This window comes from Homarus americanus, unplaced genomic scaffold, assembly GCF_018991925.1.
Source record: "Homarus americanus isolate GMGI-L3 unplaced genomic scaffold, GMGI_Hamer_2.0 scaffold30108, whole genome shotgun sequence".
Classification (NCBI taxonomy): domain Eukaryota; kingdom Metazoa; phylum Arthropoda; class Malacostraca; order Decapoda; family Nephropidae; genus Homarus; species Homarus americanus.
Genome location: NW_024748109.1, coordinates 11,653,731 through 11,675,672, shown reverse-complemented (window position 1 = coordinate 11,675,672; position 21,942 = coordinate 11,653,731). Strand labels below are relative to the sequence as shown.

At 40.1% G+C, this 21,942-nt stretch overlaps 1 protein-coding gene across 1 annotated transcript in view; it reads left to right on the top strand.

The window, feature by feature from the left end:
• Positions 1 to 9,487: 9,487 nt before the first annotated feature.
• Positions 9,488 to 21,942, top strand: part of LOC121880062 (protein prenyltransferase alpha subunit repeat-containing protein 1-like) — a gene marked incomplete in the record, with an annotated part of 48,291 nt that continues 35,836 nt past the window's right edge. The window contains 1 exon segment of the mRNA XM_042387069.1: positions 9,488 to 9,640. Coding sequence (XP_042243003.1) covers positions 9,574 to 9,640 — 67 coding nt within the window.

The window sequence follows — 21,942 nt, the reverse complement described above, 5'->3', positions numbered from 1 at the left end:
ATTTGCCAGAGTATTAAAGGAATGTAAGGAAGAGCTTAGTATGCCCTTAGCAAAGTTGTTTAACATGTCCTTAAAAACAGGTGTAGTACCAGAATCCTGGAGGATAGCGAATGTAATACCGATTTTCAAGAAGGGGGATAGATCACTATCCTCTAACTACCGCCCAATCAGTTTAACATCAATAGTAGGCAAATTACTGGAAGCAATCATCTCAAACTCTATTCGAAATCACCTGGAGAAGCACAGATTGATCAATGATTCCCAGCATGGCTTCACAAGCGGACGCTCTTGCCTAACTAATCTATTAACATTCTTTTCATCAGTTTTCGAATCGGTAGACGAGGGGCACAATTATGATGTGGTATATCTCGACTTTAGTAAAGCCTTCGACAGAGTCCCCCACGAAAGACTAATTAGTAAGGTAGAAGCTCATGGCATCAAAGGTGACATCCTTAAATGGATTAGGGCGTGGTTACAGGACAGGAAACAGCGAGTGAGCATTAACGGCACTAAGTCCCATTGGAGCAACGCCACAAGTGGAGTTCCCCAAGGCTCAGTACTTGGACCATTATTGTTTATTATATACATAAACGACATAGATATCGGTATATAGACAGCAACATAAGTAAATTTGGCGATGACACTAAAACAGACGGTTATTAAATCTGGTTTATGACTCGCAAAACTACAGGAAGATTCTAAAACAAGCCTTTTCGAATGTCTGAGAAATGCAAGTATTAAAATTCAACGCCTAATAAATGTAAAGTACCTACATAGAGATGCAAACAGGGAAACCCAGATACCAGATGAAATGAACTATTACAGAGAACTGACTGCGAGAGAGATTGAGAGTGGAATATTAGAGAGAAACTTAAACCAAGTGTAAACAATGTAAGAATAAGCATTGAAGTACTTGGGTTCATACAAAGGAGTGTTAGTTACAAGACTAGCGAGGTCATCGTAAAACTGTATCTTGCTCTTGTGAGACCACACCTGGACTACGCAGTTCAGTTCTGGTCACCGTATTACAGAATGGATATAGAATCCTTGGAAAGAATTCAGAGGAGAATGACAAGACTAATCCCGGGCATTAGGAACCTTGAATATAGAGACAGGCTAAAGCATCTTAATTTGCACTCCCTCGAGAGACGTAGAGCGAGGGGCGACCTGATAGAGGTGTATAAGTGGAAGGCAGGGCTAAACAAAGGGGACATTACAAAGGTACTCAAACTATCCAACCAGGTGCGAACTCGTAACAATGGTTTTAAATTAGATAAATTTAGATTTAGGCGTGAAATCGGTAAACACTGGTTTGGAAACAGAGTAGTGGATGAATGGAACAAGTTACCAAATATCATCATTAACTCGAATACGCTGAATAGCTTCAAACATAGGTTGGATGCTTATATGAGCAATAGGGGTTGGGTGTAAACGGGACTGCCCAGTATGGGCCAATAGGCCCGCTGCAGTTTCCTCCATTCTTATGTTCTTATGTTCTTATATTGTAGGGTTATGTGATACTATGTTGTCTAGCACTCAGGATGGGATTGATGGAAACTCTAGGTGGTGGTTTTCCTATATAATATAAATTATATGAAAGACAGTCTGGTGCTGGAGATGCTGTGTGGTGAGGAGCTGCTTAGTAGACATGTTCGGTGAGTAGCGTGCTGAAGGAGGTAGATGTGCAGGAGCTTTGTTAGAGGAGATGTTGCCTGTTGCTGGCCTCCAGGTTGAATGAGAGCTGGACAGCGAGGAGCTTGCTTGGAGGAGGTGTTGCGTGTTCAGGAACCGAGGCCAGACTGAATCTTAATGGAGAGACACAGCTTATATACAAAGCAGCCGGAAGTAAACCCGTGGGAACTCGCCGGTTTCTTGACTCCGTTGCTAGGGAAGACGTAGCAGGTGGCTGGTTGCTAGGATACTGTGGCATTGGAATGCGGATACGCAGTTGTAGGGGAGACGTCCACTACAATACTCCCCCTTCCCTCCAGGCGGTGTAGGAGACTTGTTGTCTGCAGAGTTGCTTAGCACATGTGAGGCAGAACGGGCGGTGCGTGCCTCATGTGAGACAACGGCGATGGCGTGGTTGAGCCGGTCGCTGGATACAACTGTCTATATACACACTATCTGTGGGAGAAGAGAGGGAGAAAAAGGGTGTGTGGAGGCGATGAATGTTGTGCTTCCCTCACGACAGGTACAGAGTCGTCAGATGCGCCTGCAGGGGTGTGTGGGCCTGGGTCAGGAGCAGGGGCTGCGTCAGCAGAAGCGGATGAGGGCTCGTGACAGCAGTTGGGTCCACGACAGCAGCAGGGTGCAGGACATTAGCAGGGAGTACTTGAGGGAGAAAAGAGGGGTGTGTGGGTCCGCACTCAGGAACAGAGGCCGCGTCAGGGGCGGCAGGGGTTACTGCTGGGCCGGGGTCGGCGTCTGAGGCAGGACGGGTGTGCTGGGGTCGGTAGGATGTGGTGCTTGGGGCAGGAGGAGGAGCTGGTGTCTGCTTAGAGTAGCAGAGCTGCTTCTGTGTGGATAAGCCAGTCTTCCATGCTGCTTGAAGACTGGGAGCGTGGTCAGTTTCTCCTCCATCCTGTGTGAGTGCGAATCTCCGGGAGTCACCATTTGTAGGGTTACGTGATATTATGTTGTCTAGCACTCAGGATGGGATTGATGGAAACACTAGGTGGTGGTTTTCTTATATAATATAAATTATATGAAAGACAGTCTGGTGCTGGAGATGCCGTGTGGTGAGGAGCTGCTTAGTAGACATGTTCGGTGAGTAGCGTGCTGAAGGAGGTAGATGTGCAGGAGCTTCGTTAGAGGAGATGTTGCCTGTTGCTGGCCTCCAGGTTGAATGAGAGCTGGACAGCGAGGAGCTTGCTTGGAGGAGGTGTTGCGTGTTCAGGAACCGAGGCCAGAATGAATCTTAATGGAGAGACAGAGCTTATATACACAGTAGCCGGAAGTAAACCCGTGGGAACTCGCCGGTTTCTTGACTCTGTTGCTAGGGAAGACGTAGCAGGTGGCTGGTTGCTAGGATACTGTGGCATTGGAATGCGGATACGCAGTTGTAAGGGAGACGTCCACTACAAATATATATATATATATATTTATATATATATATATATATATATATATATATATATATATATATATATATATATATATATATATATATATATATATATATATATATATATATATATATCTTGATAAAATCACATGGGAAAATGGAAACAACGGAGTACCTTAGCTTTCGTCTTTATTCAAGACATCTTCAGAGGCAACTGGATTACATGGACAGAGAGAGGCTTAAATATACAAGGTGACCTTAAAAACATGAGGTCAGGTCATAATGATGTCATCCACTAATCCCCACACCAACACACATGTAGAGGAGCTTAAGAGAAGGGGGGTGACGTGACTAGTCAGGTCAGGTCAAAAATAAGGGACCCACAAAATAACTGTCATAAATCTAGATCAAAGGTTTTCAAAGCATTTTTAACCTTGGGCCACTGACATATAAATTTATGTAACATATTATCAGTTTTGAACTGACCATCACTAAGGTTTATTGATTTTAATTCCTTAATTAAACTAGCTTCAACCAGAAGTCTTTCTGTGACACTATACTGCCAGATCCTGGGGTCACTAAGTCTAAGGGGATAACTTAACTCTAATCTTAATTTCTAAGGGTCGCTGCCACCAGACCCCCTCTGGACAGCATGTAGCGTGCAGAGTGGACTAGGCATTGGGTTAGGTTTTCCATTGACCAGATCGATAAGGGTAAAGAAGGGTGAAACCATAACATGTCTTAATTGATTTATTCCTTATAAAACATACTGGTAAAAAACATATACATGAATTGGCCTTCCTCAGAAGAACAACGGAAATGTGGTTACCCAGATGGGCACCAGACTCTTACATTAATGGCGTGTCGTCCACATACTTATTGCATAACAATCTGTGACCACCTTACCTCGGTCATTCCTTCTTACACTTTCCCTTAACACATCAGACTGCTCCACCTGTATGGAATATAGCACCGTCGGTTATCATACATAGTAGCACCATCTCAACACACATGTACACTCCATACCTGCAAGTATGGGACTCCTTGTGACTTTTAGGTATACACAACAGGTAACTCGTTCGCACACCGCCCTCGGTGGGTAAAGACGAGGGCTTCACCTAGAGACATACCAGCACTATTTCTACGCCTGGTATTATAGGTCGCTCCAAGTGACGACCGCAGAGTTTCTCACGGTCTCCTTATTTGTGACTATTCATTTGGAGTGGTGCGCTGGAAATCCACAGGTTCACAGTGGATTGGCATAGCGGGGAGTAGTCGCCACCTGTTGTGACGCTCAAAGGGATAATGGCGACCGGGCGGCAAGGCACTCCGACCGCATGGAACCTGAGGTGACGGTAGAACGAGGAAGACTGAGAAATAATGCCTGACGGGCGGTTATCCCACCCCTTAACACATTCCTATTACACTTATATATCCGGCAAAGCTTTAAACTGTAATAACTTCTATTTATCAACCTTAATTATAGGGCGGGATATAGCCCGCTAGGACACTGACCTGAGGTGACGGTAGAACGAGGAAGACTGAGGGCATTGCCCCGCTGCTCCTCATCACGTAGGCCTACAGTTTCCAATCTTTAATCTGCACTTTTTGTTTCTTATGGTTCTCACCTGAACACTTTTCGGTATATTGTCACTCATGCCTTATAAACACACATTTTAATCTTAAATTACACACTAAGGTAAGGTCTTGGTTTGCTAGTTCTTGGGTAAATTCATGGGGTTATAATATCAACGTGGCATCCTAGGCGGGTACATGACACGCCTTGAAACAAAGGCTGAATGTTCATGGCGGGGGTGTATCAACTTCACTTAAAACTGTAATGAGGGATCCTCCTCTCACACATTGCACTATTTGAACACAGACATAAGATTCTCTGATCACTGTACCTGTCGTGGGTATATGTCACGTGAGGATACGAGGTGTATTAAGTTTGTGGGGTATGAAATTGTTTGGTTCACACCCAGGATGGGATGGAGAAAGGAAACTCACAATGTGCTCTCTATATACATGTTGTATTGGATGTACAATGCAGCTTGGTGCTGGGAAGGCAGCATGATTACAAGCGTGATGTAGAGAGAGCTGGTTGGTGAGGACGCTCAGAGAAGGACAGCTTGTGGGTCGCCATGCTCGCCAGCGGGAGAGAGGACCGCCAGGCAGGCGGAGGTGTTGCTGGCTGGTTGGTGTAGGTAGAAAGAGAGACAGATCACCACGAGGTCAGGTCTTAAATAGCGGGGGTAGGCGTGGCTTAGCAGTTGACCCCCGCTCCGTGGTGTATGGCGGCGCTGGTTGACCTAGACCACGAGGCATACACTGGGGAATTGGTGGGGTCGGCTAGGCAGCGACAAACAGCGTTTGTAGGGGAGAATTCCACTACAAGTTCATACCGACGCATACAAGATATTTCCTTTCAAGTATAGTTTCTGGATCACTTCCAACACCTCACATAGTTCTGATACATTTATCCTTTTTCCAGATCATGGTTCTCATGTATTTTCATATGATATCTGTGGAAGTTATGTTCGCTACACGCTCACAGACGTAAATAGTATGACCTTCAAACCCTGATCCACACTTAGTCTTACAGTACACTAGTCCGGCTCAACTGGACTTTAACATTCATCTTATGCATACCCTGAGTTCTCCTTAATGCTATAAATACATACACTTAATATGATATAACTGTACCTGGGTACAATACAACACATGGTCTAGGAACATTGAGTAGGTGAGTTGTCCTTTATCAATGTTTCTCGTTTTCTGAGGTTTTACAAGCGCGGTGCATTTGAATGTTATATAGCGTAATATGAATTAAATGGGATTTTTAGGAATGACAGTGATGTGCGCAGTACAACACAAGATGATTTAAATACTTCTAAGCTTTTTTCCCAAGCAATGGGGTGATTATTATTCCTAACATGAACGAACAAGGCACTGCTTTCAGATGCTGTTCTGATATTATACTTATGTTGTTTGATTCTGAGCTGCAGTGTTTTTCCTGTCTGTCCTACATAATTACAATTACATTTGCTACATGGAATACAATAAACACTTCCATTTACATTCAAACTTGGGCTATTCCTTATTAACATATTGGTAATGGTTGAGTCATACTTGAAAACAACATTAATATTTAGAAGCTTGAGGGACCGAACTAACGGGACAAATTCATTACGATAGGGCAGAGTCAAAATAGTCTTAAGTGTAGGAACTTGTCTGGTTTGAGAGGAATGAAAGGATTTTTTAGCCCTTTTAAAACAACGATCAACAAACACAGAAGGGTACCCGAGTTTCTGTGCAATGGAACGAATGCGTTTCAATTCATCGTCAATAAATTCAGAGTCACAAATATGCAGACATCTTAACATAGCAGAAAAAACTGACATTTTGGTAGACTCAAGGTGATTCGATAAAAAGTGAATGAAACTGTCTACCTGTGTGGGCTTTCTATATACCTTAAATTTATAGTTTTGGCCATTTCTCATGATAAGCATATCAAGGAATGGAAGGGATCCATTTACTTCTCTTTCAATTTTGAATGTGATACTTGGGACAATATCATTAAGCTTGTCTAAAAATTCCAATGGGTCACTGTTTTTAGGCCAAAGACAAAGAACATCATCTACATATCTATACCATGGAGGAATAAAGTCCACTATATTAGGTAGTAATCTACATAAGAATGGAGGAAACTGCAGCGGGCCTATTGGCCCATACTGGACAGTCCCGTTTACACCCAACCCCTATTGCTCATATGAGCATCCAACCTATGTTTGAAGCAATTCAGCGTATTCGAGTTAATGATGATATTTGGTAACTTGTTCCATTCATCCACTACTCTGTTTCCAAACCAGTGTTTACCTATTTCACGCCTAAATCTAAATTTGTCTAATTTAAAACCATTGTTACGAGTTCGCTCCTGGTTGGATAGTTTGAGTACCTTTGTAATGTCCCCTTTGTTTAGCCCTGCCTTCCACTTATACACCTCTATCAGGTCGCCCCTCGCTCTACGTCTCTCAAGGAAGTACAAATTAAGATGCTTTAACCTGTCTCTATACTCAAGGTTCCTAATGCCCGGGATTAGTCTTGTCATTCTCCTCTGAATTCTTTCCAAGGATTCTATATCCATTTGCTCTAAACACATTGTCAGTTACGCATAACTCTATCAATTTCAGGAAAGTATCATGTTCAATAGTTAAATCTAACAGTTGTAATTTATCTTTAAGAAATGAAAGTAAGTCTTTCACAGGTACTCTAGTGAACAGTGAATTTACATCAAAACTTATTAATTCGCAAGGTTCATTGTGTTTCTTGAGTTTATCAATTAAATCACTGCTATTGTGTATATGTGAATTAGATATTTGGCCTGTAAGAGGGGATAGCATCTTTACCAGCCACTTGGATAATTTGTAAGTAACAGAACCCACAGAACTCACGATAGGACGTAATGGATTGTTAAGCTTGTGTGTTTTGATCAATCCATACATATAAGGTAAAGTGGGATTGATTTGAGAGAGCTGTTTGATGAGATCGGGGTTCTTTTTCAATAACATCTTCATTTTGGAATTAGATAACTTATTAATATTTTCCAGGGGATCTTTCGCAAGCTCACAATACGTGCTTTCATCACTAAGTAATGAATTCATCTTATCATTGTAGTCACTTTTATCCAAAATAACAATAGCATTAGACTTGTCAGCCTTGGTAATATGGATATTCTTATTTCTTTTCAAGTTTATCAAGGCTGTTTCAAATCTTTTAGGAATGTTTGAAACAAATTTCTTATGTAAAACACTATGTATACAGCCTTTAGCTATGGAAATATCTTCATTTGTAACATCTGACGACTTATTCTTTTCCAGGTTGATTAAACCTTTAGCAATAGTAAGCGGATTAACACACCGTTGAGTGATAGAAAACTTCCTACCAAAACCAAGAACAAGTTTCTCATTTGTCTGTAGATCATAAGAAGATAAGTTTATGAACAAATTTGGATCACTCAATGTGGTCCAGTAACTCTCGTCAAACAGAGCATTAAATTTGGCATTTAACCTTCTTTTTTGGGCTTTGTCAGTTTCACTAAGAAGGTTATATACAAAATCACGAATGGTGTGCCACTTATCAACCTGACAAGTGCCTTGTTCGTTCATGTTAGGAATAATAATCACCCCATTGCTTGGGAATAAAGCTTAGAAGTATTCAAATCATCTTGTGTCACAGAAAGACTTCTGGTTGAAGCTAGTTTGATTAAGGAATTAAAATCAATAAACCTTAGTGATGGTCAGTTCAAAACTGATAATATGTTACATAAATTTATTTGTCAGTGGCCCAAGGTTAAAAATGCTTTGAAAACCTTTGATCTAGATGTATGATAGTTATTTTGTGGGTCCCTTTTTTCTGACCTGACCTGGCTAGTCACGTCACCACCCCCTTCTTAAGCTCCTCTACGTGTGTGTTGTTGGGGATTAGTGGATGTCATCATTATGACCTGACCTCATGTTTTTAGGTCACCCTGTATATTTAGCCTCTCTCTGTCCATGTAATCCAGTTGCCTCTGAAGATGTCTTGAATAAAGACGAAAGCTAAGGTACCTGTTGTTTCATTTTTTTCCTGTGATTTTATCAATATATATATATATATATATATATATATATATATATATATATATATATATATATATATATATATATATATATATATGTGTGTGTGTGCAAGTAAATCATTGTGGGTGCGTGTGATCCAGTATATGCATTAACCACATGAACAGCTGATTTACCTGGTACAGTACTTGTGGGCCCCTAGACCAAACTCATCAGTGGGCCCCCAAATTTATAGAACATGTTTGTGGTTGTTTCAACCACTGCGGCCTATGCTTTTATTGTACAGGGGTTCTATACCCGGCCCTATACTTTTTTGTAACAGGGCCCTTATGGGTGAATATATTATATAATGAAGTACTAGGTGTACACTTGAAACAACGTTATACGCTTGCACGCTGCTCGACAAATTAGTTTCAGGCCCTGATACTTGGGGGGCCCAGGCCATTGACCCACGGCCAATTGGTAATCTGGCTCGACAGGGCTTTTCAGCAGCAGGTACTTCACATCTTCAGGGTGATATATATATATATATATATATATATATATATATATATATATATATATATGCAATGACAGACTGTGGGTGTTTGTTTGAACTCACCGGTTGCCGGACCGCATTCGAGTTACTGTGGAATGCGTTATTTAAATATGCTGCCGTATGAGTTATTGAAGGCTTTAATTCTGTAAAATTATTATTTTACTTAATATATATACATATATATTTAGTGCCTTAAGATATTCATTCCACATTATAGTCATATATAAATATGGTACGAATGATTGCTGATTAGCGAATCACAACAAAACAGTTACGTGGTGGTGGCGGTCGGGAGGTTTGGTGCTGTCACATGAGTGTTCTGGGGAAGTAGTTGTGCTTTATTGCTTGTCATGCACATACTGATGGTGGCATATTATAACTCTGAAGATTTACATAAAAACAAGATTGATTTTACAGGTGAGCATAAGAGACAAGTCACCAAGTTCACGCCAGTGTGGCAGGAACATGTATCAGTGTATGATCGGTAACGAAATTATTGTAACAACGATTATAACTACCGAATATTTTAATGTAGGCTTAATATCCCCGGTAAATTTGCATTAGTGCACACAACTCTGTTAGAAAGTTAAAATGTTTTTCTTGTGTATTTTTTGTGTTTTGATTGGTTTTGACCTTGATTTACGTCGGAAATTGTCTATTTTTTAGTTATCGGCTGTTTTGAGTGGGGCGTTTTCCGACAAAAATTATGACCAAGCGAATACAAAATACACAAAAAAGACTAGAGAAACTGGCATATAAACCAAACCTGACCTAAACTAACTTAACCTAACATAACTCACCATATGATGGAATCACTTCCTGTATTTCTTACCTTATTGGCCTGGTTCTGGTTCGTTGGATTCTGAGATTAGTACAGGTTGCTGACGCTAATTCTTGCATAACGGGGGTATAAGGAACGAGCTTCCACAATGCCACATATGTTGGTCTTGAAGATATTTACATTCGTTCTTACAATTAGGACACTTTACTGAGGTTAGGAGAACACCATGATATCCAAAAAATGCTATATGTAGCTTATTCGTTTTTTCCCAAAACATGCAATCAACTCTATATAATTGAAGTGACACACATCTCAAACTTCCATGGTCGGAAATGAATTTGAATTTCAAAATATGAGACCCAAAATAAAATTTGTATCTGATTAGGTAAAAAATACCGCGAATTAAACCACAAATCATTTTACTTGGTGAAAAAAAAACGATTTTGATTGTCCACGTGACGTGTACGTGTGCACGTGGCGATTTATGAAGGGAACACTTAGAGAAAGATTTGGGATGCGCTATATCTCTGTTATTATACGTTTGCAACGGTAATGTTATAGCAGAAAATTATCTTAAAATTAGACGTCTTTTTCGAATATGATAATAGTGGTGGAGATGGCAAACACCTTGTAAGTTCCCACTAACGCTGCCTTACTGTAAGTGCAACTGATTGGTAAATATTTTCTGTTTAATATGAGGGGAGTACATCCCCCAAGTAAGTACCTGTAGGAAGTTAGGTAAGGATAGGTAAGTTTCTTTGGTAAAGGTGTAGATAACGGCTACCACCAGAAGCTGTTTGTTGATTTTCTTTATTTATGCTATACTTATTGTTTTGGGGATTTTAAGTATATTAAAAGAAACGACAACTTTCTATTATGGTTTTAAGTATTTTTATTTTATTTTTTTATTTACCCCTATCCCGCTTCACAATTCTCCCGGTGCCATTTTTGTTGTTTACCTCGCTGAATCCCTCTTCAAGAGACGTTTCCTATAAATGATGGTGAACGCTTCCATGAATTCCTCCTTGCCATTGCTGATTTATATCAACCTCAATATTAAGGTAAGTTGTTTAACACATAAATTAACACGATAATGCATAGAACCTAATAGAACCTGACCTAACATCCCCATCCTATGGTTATGTTAGGTCAGGTTCTATTAGGTTCTATGTATTGTCATTTCTATTCTTGTGTTTAATATGATCTTAGTGTGCAGAAAAATTTCAACCAATTCTGACAATTCCTTCTGGTGGTAGCCGTTATCTACACCTTTACCGTTTTTTGGTTAGTTAGGTCTCCCAGGTTGGTATTATTGCAGTTTCGGCCAATACGTGGCCAACAGTTTTAACCATCCTCAACTTTTCGGTCTCCTTATTTGGAGTATTTCTAACCCCATTTCAACCAGGGGGCAAAGAATAATAACTTCGGAAATTAATTTTAAAGTTTGGTAAAGGTTTACAAAAGCGCTACCTCCAGTTGTTGTTTGTTGTTTTTCTTTATTTTTGCTATACCCCCTACTTATTGTTTTGATGATTTTAAGAATATTAAAAGAAACGACAACTTTCTATTATAATTTTAAGTATTTTTTAGGAATTTTTTCATTTACTACATCCTACGATCTTAAATTCCTTGTTAGTGGGCAGAGCATCAAAGATGAGGGAAATTGTGGGGTAAAAACACGGCGAACACTGATGTTATGGCATTCAAATTACATCTCTTGGTGCATTTCAAACTCCACAATCATTTTCTTACCGTAAGTCAGTCCACTTTCACAATTCCCCTGCCGCCGCCATTGCTCCTTCCTCTAAAAACTGCATAAATTGTGTTTCATTACTTCTGATCCTTTTAATAAAATAATTACACATCTTTAATAAGTTTAGAATTACGTATATACCGGTTTAATCTTCTTTTGTTCACTTATTAAATGCATACTCTGTTCTCTTTATATCATCTATAGTTTTTTACAGCGCCTCGTGGCAATCGTTAGGTAGGGTTTCCTTGGTTCTTTTGCTTAATTTCGTTGGTTTAAATATTTTATACACACTTTTAGCATAATATCATGCTAATAGAGTGAAGAAAATTTTTAAACCTAATCGCACATTTCCTTCTGGTGGTAGTGCTTTCGTTAACCTTTACTTAAAGTTTTTTCATACTCTTTCAACTTTACTTATTCGTGCTCTGTCATCTGCTGTGGACTCTTGGGCATGCGCAGTGAGGTGCCGTGTCATGATGTTGCGCGACGTAAACTCGTGATGTTGCGTGATATAAACCAGCTTTGACCAATAGTGAGTAGCCAATTTTTTTCCACCAATCCCATTTGAATTAGAACACAACATAGAAGATGTCGGCGAGCCTGACCCTGAGCCTGTCCCTGTCCCCCCCGACTTCTAATTAAGGTATGTACCGATTTAGGGGTTAGGTTTGGTTAGTTTAAATTAAGTTAGGTTAGGTTTGGTTACCTTTGGGGGGGGGGAAATACACAGCCGACTGATTTAACCATCCCCAACCTTTAGATCTCCTTATTTAGAGTATTTCTAACCCCATTTCAACCAGGGGGGGCAAAGAATAATAATGTCAGAAATTCATTTTAAAGTTTTTCCATACTTTGGGGGAAGGGGGAAGGTAACTCTAAAGTGGGTACTTTCCCCCAGAAATAAAGATCAAATTCGATTAAATCACACCAAAATATACAGGATAAACTAATTTCTAAACTAATAGGGCATGTTGGCCGAAACTGCAAATTTACCGTCAGGTTCTTGTAAATGTTGCCTCTTTTATAATGATAAGTTTCCATGCACAACAGAAATATGGTTAGGTATGTTTGTAGCTGCACAATGATCGACTCACTGCGAAATACATGGTTAATACTTAGTAATTGCCACCACCAAGTAACTGAATATTGAGTCATGTATGGGGAGAGGGAGAAAAAATAAAAAATAATTTATTCTATAATGTTACTTTCGGAAATTTATAGTTTTCCAGTTATTTTAAGTTTTATTTTATAATATTTGGCCAATCAGCGTGAGTGTTGATGTGATGTAATACTTGTGCGCTAATCAGCACAAGTCTCCATTCGCGGGCAGTTGGAAGATGGCATCTGTTCGAGAAGGATGTATATTGGCTGGCGGGTGCATTATTCAGCACATTTTAAACAATGAAGCAGCAGCCGTTGACATTTTTAGGGCTCATGGTGTTCTTGTTTCATCTGTAAAGTGTCCCAGACGTAATTCAAAGTGTCAGTACCGTGTAGATTGCCATGCATGGTACTGTATAAGAGATGGACACTAATGAGAATACCATTTCCTCTTTCAAGTCTCATCACTCTATCCTCCTGTATATCTTACTTAAGGTAAGTTTCTTACACATTAGGGGTTAGGGTTTTTTTTTCTTCACTTTTTTTTTCCAATATCTCAACTACTGCTCATTTCTGACAGCAATGAAGGTCATATTTGTATATAACATGATGATTTGCAAAATAAAACCCATTTTCAAATGTCAATTAGGTGGTGGCAACTACTAAATATTTACCAAATAAATGCCAAATGCCACCAGAGTCAAGGTAAAATATAGTTCTTGCATTGTTCAGTGGCAATGGATGATTAGCCAATCAGAGTACACTCATGGTAAAATAGCGTTTGTAGGAACTTAGCCAGTCACGGCAAAATAAAACGTCATGATTATGGTATTATTACTGTTTCAGCTACAACTCAATGAGAGAAATTTTGTGTTTACCATTACTGTAGTTATATCTTGTCAAAAGGAACAAATTTTTCTAGTACCACTTCCGTCGCAAATGGATATTATCTGAGAAAGTAAATTAACTTAAATCTGCAGTCACCGCGTGTCATCTGTTTTTTTACAGCCGACCCCTTTGGTATAATAATAAATAATAATAATAATAATTAACGGTTTATTGAAAGAGCTTGGCAGCCAGAAGGCTGAAAATATACAGTTACATATTTGGGGAATGGGTTTCGAATTACAAATAATATACAAGTAACATAAGTGACACAAATAAGACATATAATAACTAGATGGGGAAAAGCTCAAACTACAGTTCATTTCAACATAGTGACAGTGCAAGGAGTAGTGTTTACTGGGAGTGAATACACTGGTTTATTACAAGTTATTGATAATTTTTACAATGGTTGGGACTGGGCTGTTCTTATAGCGATCAGTTCGTGCACGTATGGGCTGGATGCGGTTGTGGTGTCGAACAGCAATTCTCGGACTAGGGATCTCAGGTGGCAGTAGGAGCCGGTGTCGAGGATGGTGTAGAAGCTTCTTACCAAATTTGCAGATGAGGTCGTGGTGATGGTCAGTGAGAGTCGAAAGGGTCAGTGTGTTGAGCGCTTCTTGATATGTGGAGTAGGAAGGGGAGAGAATAATCTTGCATGCCCTCTTTTGCACTTTTTCTAGGTGTTTACGTTGTGTGGCATTTAGGGAGGAAGACCAGGTGGGGGAGGCATAGGTGAGCTTGGGAAGTATGAATGTTGTGTAAACACTGAGGAGCTCGGGTGCAAGCTTACTCTCACGTCCACAAAAAAATATAATACACCATAATGCCTCAACAAAGTTGCGTTCAGTAGTACCAGATATCAAAATAAGTACTTTTTGTTTAATATAGCTGGGACGGCTAGGAAGTTAGATAAGGTTAGGTAGATTTCTTTGGTTGGTTAGATCAGGTTCTAGTAAATGTCACCTCTTTCATAATGATAAGAACATTTGGAAAAAAATTTAAAAAATCTAAAAATTCCTTCTGGTTGGTGGTAGTGGTGTTCTCGGACATTATCGTATTTTTAACCTTTTTACAAGCTACGGTAGGTAAGGTTTTCAAAGGCTTGTTTGGTGTTTTTTTCTTTTACCCCACATTTATTTCTCTATTGCCCACTTTGAATAACCAATATTGTTGGTAATTGGGGCAATTACATCAGGTAAAAAATAGCACAAGTACAATATTAGAACAACATCTGAAAGCAGTGCACTTTTCGTTCATATAAGGAACAATAATCATCCCATAGATTGGGAAAACAGTTCAGAAGTGTATAAATCATCTTGTGTCACAGAAAGACTTCTAGTTGAAGCAAGTTTGATAAGAGAAATATATTCTTTAAACTTTAGTAATGGTCAATACAAAACTGATAATGTTACAAAAATTTATTTGTCAGTGGCCCAAGGTTAAAAATGCTTTGAAAGCATGTAAGGCAGATGTATGATAGATGAATAGTGGGTCTCATATTTTTTACCTGATGTGACATGACATGACTAGTCACGTCGCCCGTTCTTATAATCTCTTCTTATGTTTGCTGTGTGGTTTAGTGGATGTCATGTTTTTTGACCTGACCTCATGTTTTGCAAGGTCACCCTGTGTACATAAGCTCTCTAACACCCCACAAGCTACTGTCATTGTCAAGTGGAAGGGAAGGGAATGCCCAACCACTGTGGAGGCCCACCCAATCCTACCTCCACTTTATGCAGATCCCTATCATTCTGGTCCTGCATTTTGTGTTATCTGTACTCATTGGGGTCACACCTTCACTACCTGCTGCAAACGTGATCGTCCCAGATGTCGCTTCTGTTCACGTAACCATAACTCCGCCGCCTGTGCCCAGAAAATCAAAGACCACTTTAATTGGGGTGGTGTGGACTATGTAGTTGATCCCAGGTGTTGTAACTGCGGTGGCCGGACAATGCTGACTCACGGCAATGCCCCAATCACCTGTCTGTCCCAGGGGAAAAGCCTCTCCCTGCTGCTGTGGCCCACCACAACGCCACCCCCCCAGTCTACAGGGCCTCCACCGAGTCCCTCTGTCTCCAGCAACGCCTTCTTCAACAACACCTGCCCCTGCCTGGCCTCACCTGGCTGCAACACAGCAGTCCCAGCCGTCTCCTAACTCAACTACTTCTGGGCCTCCTCCCCGTCTCTACTCTGACGCTGTCAGGCCTTGTGCTCCCACTGGTGCCCCCCCACAACCCCCCTCCAGTGACATGACACAGATCATATCCCTCTTCCAAGAATTTACCAACCGTATTGAAAAACTCTTCGCTACACACTGTACCACCACCATCTCTGACCTACTGTTGCCCTCTGTTGCCACCCAGTGACTCCCCTCTTCTGGTTTGACACAAGCTGGTAGTCCCCCTGTGAGACCCCTCCCCCTGCTCACGGCCTACTCCACCGCCGGCGGCCTTCACTACTGGTGTAGCGCCTACCGGGCCTGCCCTGGTGTGTTCTGCTGCCCCCGAGCGAAGTCCTGCCTCATCTCCATGACACGTGGTGCCTCAAACTGTCAACCCACCGCAAGCTGCACCCGCTCCTGTGTCTGTGCTGTTTCCACCAGGGCTACTTATTGGACCTGAGGACACCACTCCCGACTACCCGTACCCCACTGGCATGCTGACGTACACGCCATCACAATCACACTAAAAGGTATGTCCCTCAATATTGTCAATGCCTATGTGCCTCCCTCCACCCCTACTGTACCTGTCCCACCACACCATATCACCTCCACCCCAACTGTACTTCGCCACGCCTAGTACATTGGCAACCCTGAGCCTGGCCGCACTGTTTGTAAACTTTGTGGTCAACCCGACTCTCACACCCTCTCTCACTACATCCTCACTTGCCCTATGACCTCCTACAGGTCCCCAGCCATTACCAACACCTCTTCCCTCCCTCCCTGACCAGATATCCCTCTTCCTAGTGACAGGCCTGGCACTTGACATTATTAGGGACCTGCCACGCTTTGCCATAAACAGATAAATTGTACCGCGAATTTTCCCCCCACACACTCATCATTCTGTCACTTTATGTAACTTGCTGACAAAACCCATGACCCTTCAGGCTTTTACGCCCCTAATGCATGAGTCATAAAGGCAAGCATGAACTACGCATGCCTCCCAGATGGGTGCTGTAAACGCTTCTGCGCTTCACCTTGCACAAGATGTAAAGGGGTGCCCAATAAACTAGCCCCCTTGGGGACAATCTAAATCTAACCTCAGTCTTTGTAATTCAGTTGCCTCTGAAGATGTCTTGAATAAAGACAAAAACTAAGGTTCTCCATTGTTTCCCTTTTCCCTGTGTGTTTTTATCAAGATTTATCTTATCCACGTTTCCATTGTGAATCTACATGAGATATATATATATATATATATATATATATATATATATATATATATATATATATATATATATATATATATATATATATATATATATATATATATATATATATATATATATATATATATATATATATATATATATATATATATATATATATATATATATATATATATATATATATATATATATATATATATATATATTAGGTGTCCAAACTATATGGTAAAAAAATATAAGTAGTAATATATTGCCTTATAAGCCTTTAAAATTGTCCATTTGGTTCATAGATAAGGTCTGTAAAATTTTATCCATATTCATTAACATTTAGAGGTCAATCCATTTTGCATATTATACTTGTAGTGTAGGATTGAATTTCTTGTCCGCAGATGATACAGTCTTAATATACACAACACAATATTGGGTATATTTCAATGTATATAGCCTAGTTGCCTATTTGGAAAGGGCAAGAGAGTCAAGTATTGAGTCATAGGGACTGACAATGACAGGTTGAAACAGGAAAACACAGACAAGGGTTACTATTAATCAGACGAAGTTACTTATTTCATTTATATCTCATCAGTTCTACAATTATTTCATTATCAATCTAAATAGTATATTATGCAGGTTTCATCTTGGTCATGGCATATGAATGGCAGTCAATTATTACTCAGAGAAATAGTTAGAACATCTTATCGGGTCTAAGCTATTTGATGACAGGATCGATACTGAAACCAAGAAGAATAAAAAACTTCCCAAAGAAACAGGACTTGCTATGGTCTATCTATAAAACCCATCATAATGTGCTTTGTTATTGATACATTAGATATTTTTGGTGTCTTGCACTGATGCAAAAGAAGATACAACTGTTCTTGAGTATGATCCCAAAACATGGAAAAGATTTATGAAGTGTTTACCAATGAGATCGTAGATAAATATGAAGGGTGAATGACAGCAAGAGAGGGGCAATTGTTTCACAGAGCTGCTATAATGAGTCTATAACGCAAAAATGAGGACCAAAAGCAGTACTTTTACAGGTTATGTTGCAGCTCATCGCAATAGTTACCAACGGCAAGCAAAGCTGCTATGATGAAGGGATACAAATAAAGAAATGTGTATTGGTGTTCTTAGAGTTATTTAGTTTGTAATTTGTAAAACTTATAATTGTATTTGCTGAATAAAGACAATGTGTTTATAATGTGTTTATCTAGCCCTTAAAAATCCTTATTACTTACTATATGGAAAAAAGAGGACATTGATTGACCTCTAAATATGCTTTAAATGATCCAATTTTTTTTCTGGGATGCATTTTGTACCTAATGGACAAAAAATAAACCTTAGGAGAAAAACGTATACAAATATGTGATATTTCTTTTTTTTTAGTATTATCTGCTTAACGCTGCTTACTTAACGCTGCTGCATCATATACGCTGGTGCCTTGCCAAAGCTGAACCACTTAACGCGGAGTAGGTGTACTACTGTATGTGTAGGTGTACTGCAGTATGTGTAGGTGCACTGCTGTATGTGTAGGTGTACTACTGTATGTGTAGGTGTACTGCATTATGTGTAGGTGCACTGCTGTATGTGTAGGTGTACTACTGTATGTGTAGGTTTACTGCTGTAGGTGTATATACTACTGTATGTGTAGGTGTACTACTGTATGTGTAGGTTTACTGCAGTATTTGTAAGGTGTACTGCTGTATGTGTAGGTGTACTACTGTATGTGTAGGTGTACTGCTGTAGGTGTATATACTACCGTATGTGTAGGTGTACTGCTGTATGTGTAGGTGTAATACTGTATGCGTAGGTGTACTACTGTATGTGTAGGTGTACTGCAGTATGTGTTGCACTGCTGTATGTGTGGGTGTACTACTGTATGTGTAGGTGTACTGCATTATGTGTGTGCACTGCTGTATGTAAGGTGTACTACTGTATGTGTAGGTTTACTGCTGGGTGTATATACTACTGTATGTGTGTATGTACTACTTGTGTGTAGGTTTACTGCAGTATTTGTGGTGTACTGCTGTATGTGTAGGTGTACTACTGTATGTGGTGCTGCTGTAGGTGTATACTACCTGTAGGTGTATACTGTATGCTACGTAGGTGTACTGCAGTAGGTGTACTGCTGTATGTGTAGGTGTACTACTGTATGTGTATACTGTAGGTGTATATACTACTGTGTGTGTAGGTGTACTGCTGTATGTGTAGGTGTACTACTGTATGTGTTGGTGTACTACTGTATGTGTAGGTGTACTGCTGTATGTGTAGGTGTACTACTGTATGTGTAGGTGTACTAATGTATGTGTAGGTGTACTGCTGTATGTGTAGGTGTACTGCTGTATCTGTAGGTGTACTGCTGTATGTGTAGGTGTACTGCTGTATGTGTAGGTGTACTACTGTATGTGTAGGTGTACTATTGTATGTGTAGGTGTACTGCTGTATGTGTAGGTGTACTGCTGTATGTGTAGGTGTACTGCTGTATGTGTAGGTGTACTGCTGTATGTGTAGGTGTACTGCTGTATGTGTAGGTGTACTTCTGTATGTGTAGGTGTACTATTGTATGTGTAAGTGTACTGCTGTATGTGTAGGTGTACTGTTGTATGTTTAGGTGCACTACTGTATTTCTAGGTGTACTGTTGTATGTGTAGGTGCACTACTGTTTGTGTAGGTGTACTGCTGTATGTGTAGGTGAACTACTGTATGTGTAGCTGTACTGTTGTATGTGTAAGTGTACTGTTGTATGTTTAGGTGCACTACTGTATGTGTAGGTGTAATGCTGTATGTGTAGGCGTACTGCTGTATATGTAGGTGTACTGCTGTATGTGAAGGTGTACTGCTGTATGTGTAGGTGTACTACTGTATGTGTAGGTGTACTACCGTATGTGTAGGTGTACTGCTGTATGTGTAGGTGTACTGTTGTATGTGTAGGTGTTATGCTGTATGTGTAGGTGTACTGCCGTATGTGTAGGTGTACTGCTGTATGTGTAGGTGTAATGCTGTATGTGTAGGTGTACTGCTGTATGTGTAGGTGTACTGCTGTATGTGTAGGTGTACTACCGTATGTGTAGGTGTACTGCTGTATGTGTAGGTGTACTACTGTATGTGTAGGTGTACTGTTGTATATTAGCAAATTGTTATACTGTATGTGAGTGTACTGCTGTATGTGTAGAGTGCACTACTGTATATGTAATACTGTATGTGTAGAGTGTACTACCAGATGTGTAGAGTGTACTGCTGTATGTGTACGTGTACTACTGTATGTGTGTGTACTACTGTATGTGTAGGTGTAATGCTGTATGTGTAGGTGTACTGTTGTATGTGTAGGTGTACTGTTGTATGTGTAGGTGTACTACTGTATGTGTAGGTGTACTACTGTATGTGTAGGTGTAATGCTGTATGTGTAGGTGTACTGTTGTATGTGTAGGTGTACTGCTGTATGTGTAGGTGTACTGCTGTACGTGCAGGTGTACTGCTGTATGTGTAGGTGCACTACTGTATGTGTAGGTGTAATGCTGTATGTGTAGGTGTACTGCTGTATGTGTAGGTGCACTACTGTATGTGTAGGTGTACTGTTGTATGTGTAGTTGTACTGCTGTATGTGTAGGTGTACTGCTGTACGTTTGCTGTACTGTATATTGAGCGCAAAACGAGTGCTACCTGTATACTACAACACAGCTTTACATATTCACTACAACACAGTACAACACAGTACATCACAGCTCTACATGTTCACTACGACACACTACAACACAGCTCTACATGTTCACTACAACAAAGTACAACACAGCTCTACATGTTCACTACGACACAGTACAATACAGCTCTACATGTGCACTACAACAAAGTACAACACAGCTCTACATATTCATTACAACACACTACAACACAGCTCTACATGTTCACTACAACAAAGTACAACACAGCTCTACATGTTCACTACAACACAGTACGCCACAGCTCTACATGTTCACTACAACACAGTACAACACAGCTCTACATGTTCACTACAACACTGCTCTACATATTTCTCTACAACACAGTACATCACAGCTCTACATGTTCACTACAACACAGTTCTACATGTTCACTACAACACAGCTTTACATATTCACAACAACACAGTACAACACAGCTCTACATGTTCACTACAACACAGCTCTACATGTTCACTACAACACAGCTTTACATGTTCACTACAACACAGTACAACACAGCTCTGCATATTCACTACAACACACCCCTACATGTTCACTACAACACAGCTTTACATATTCACAACAACACAGTACAACACAGCTCTACATGTTCACTACAACACAGCTCTACATGTTCACTACAACACAGCTTTACATATTCACTACAACACAGTACAACACAGCTCTACATATTCACTACAACACAGCTTTACATATTCACAACAACACAGTACAACACAGCTCTACATGTTCACTTACAACACAGTACAACATAGCTGTACATGTTCACTACAACACAGCCCTACATATTCACTACAACACAGTGCATCACAGCTCTACATGTTCACTACAACACAGTACAACACAGCTCTACATATTCACTACAACACAGCTCTACATGTTCAATACAACACAACTCTACATGTTCACTACAACACAGCTTTACATATTCACTACAACACAGTACAACACAACTCTACATGTTCACTTCAACACAGCTCTACATATTCACTACAACACCGTACAACACAGCTCTACATGTTCACTACAACACAGCTCTACATGTTCACTACAACACAGCTTTACATATTCATAACAACACAGTACAACACAGCTCTAC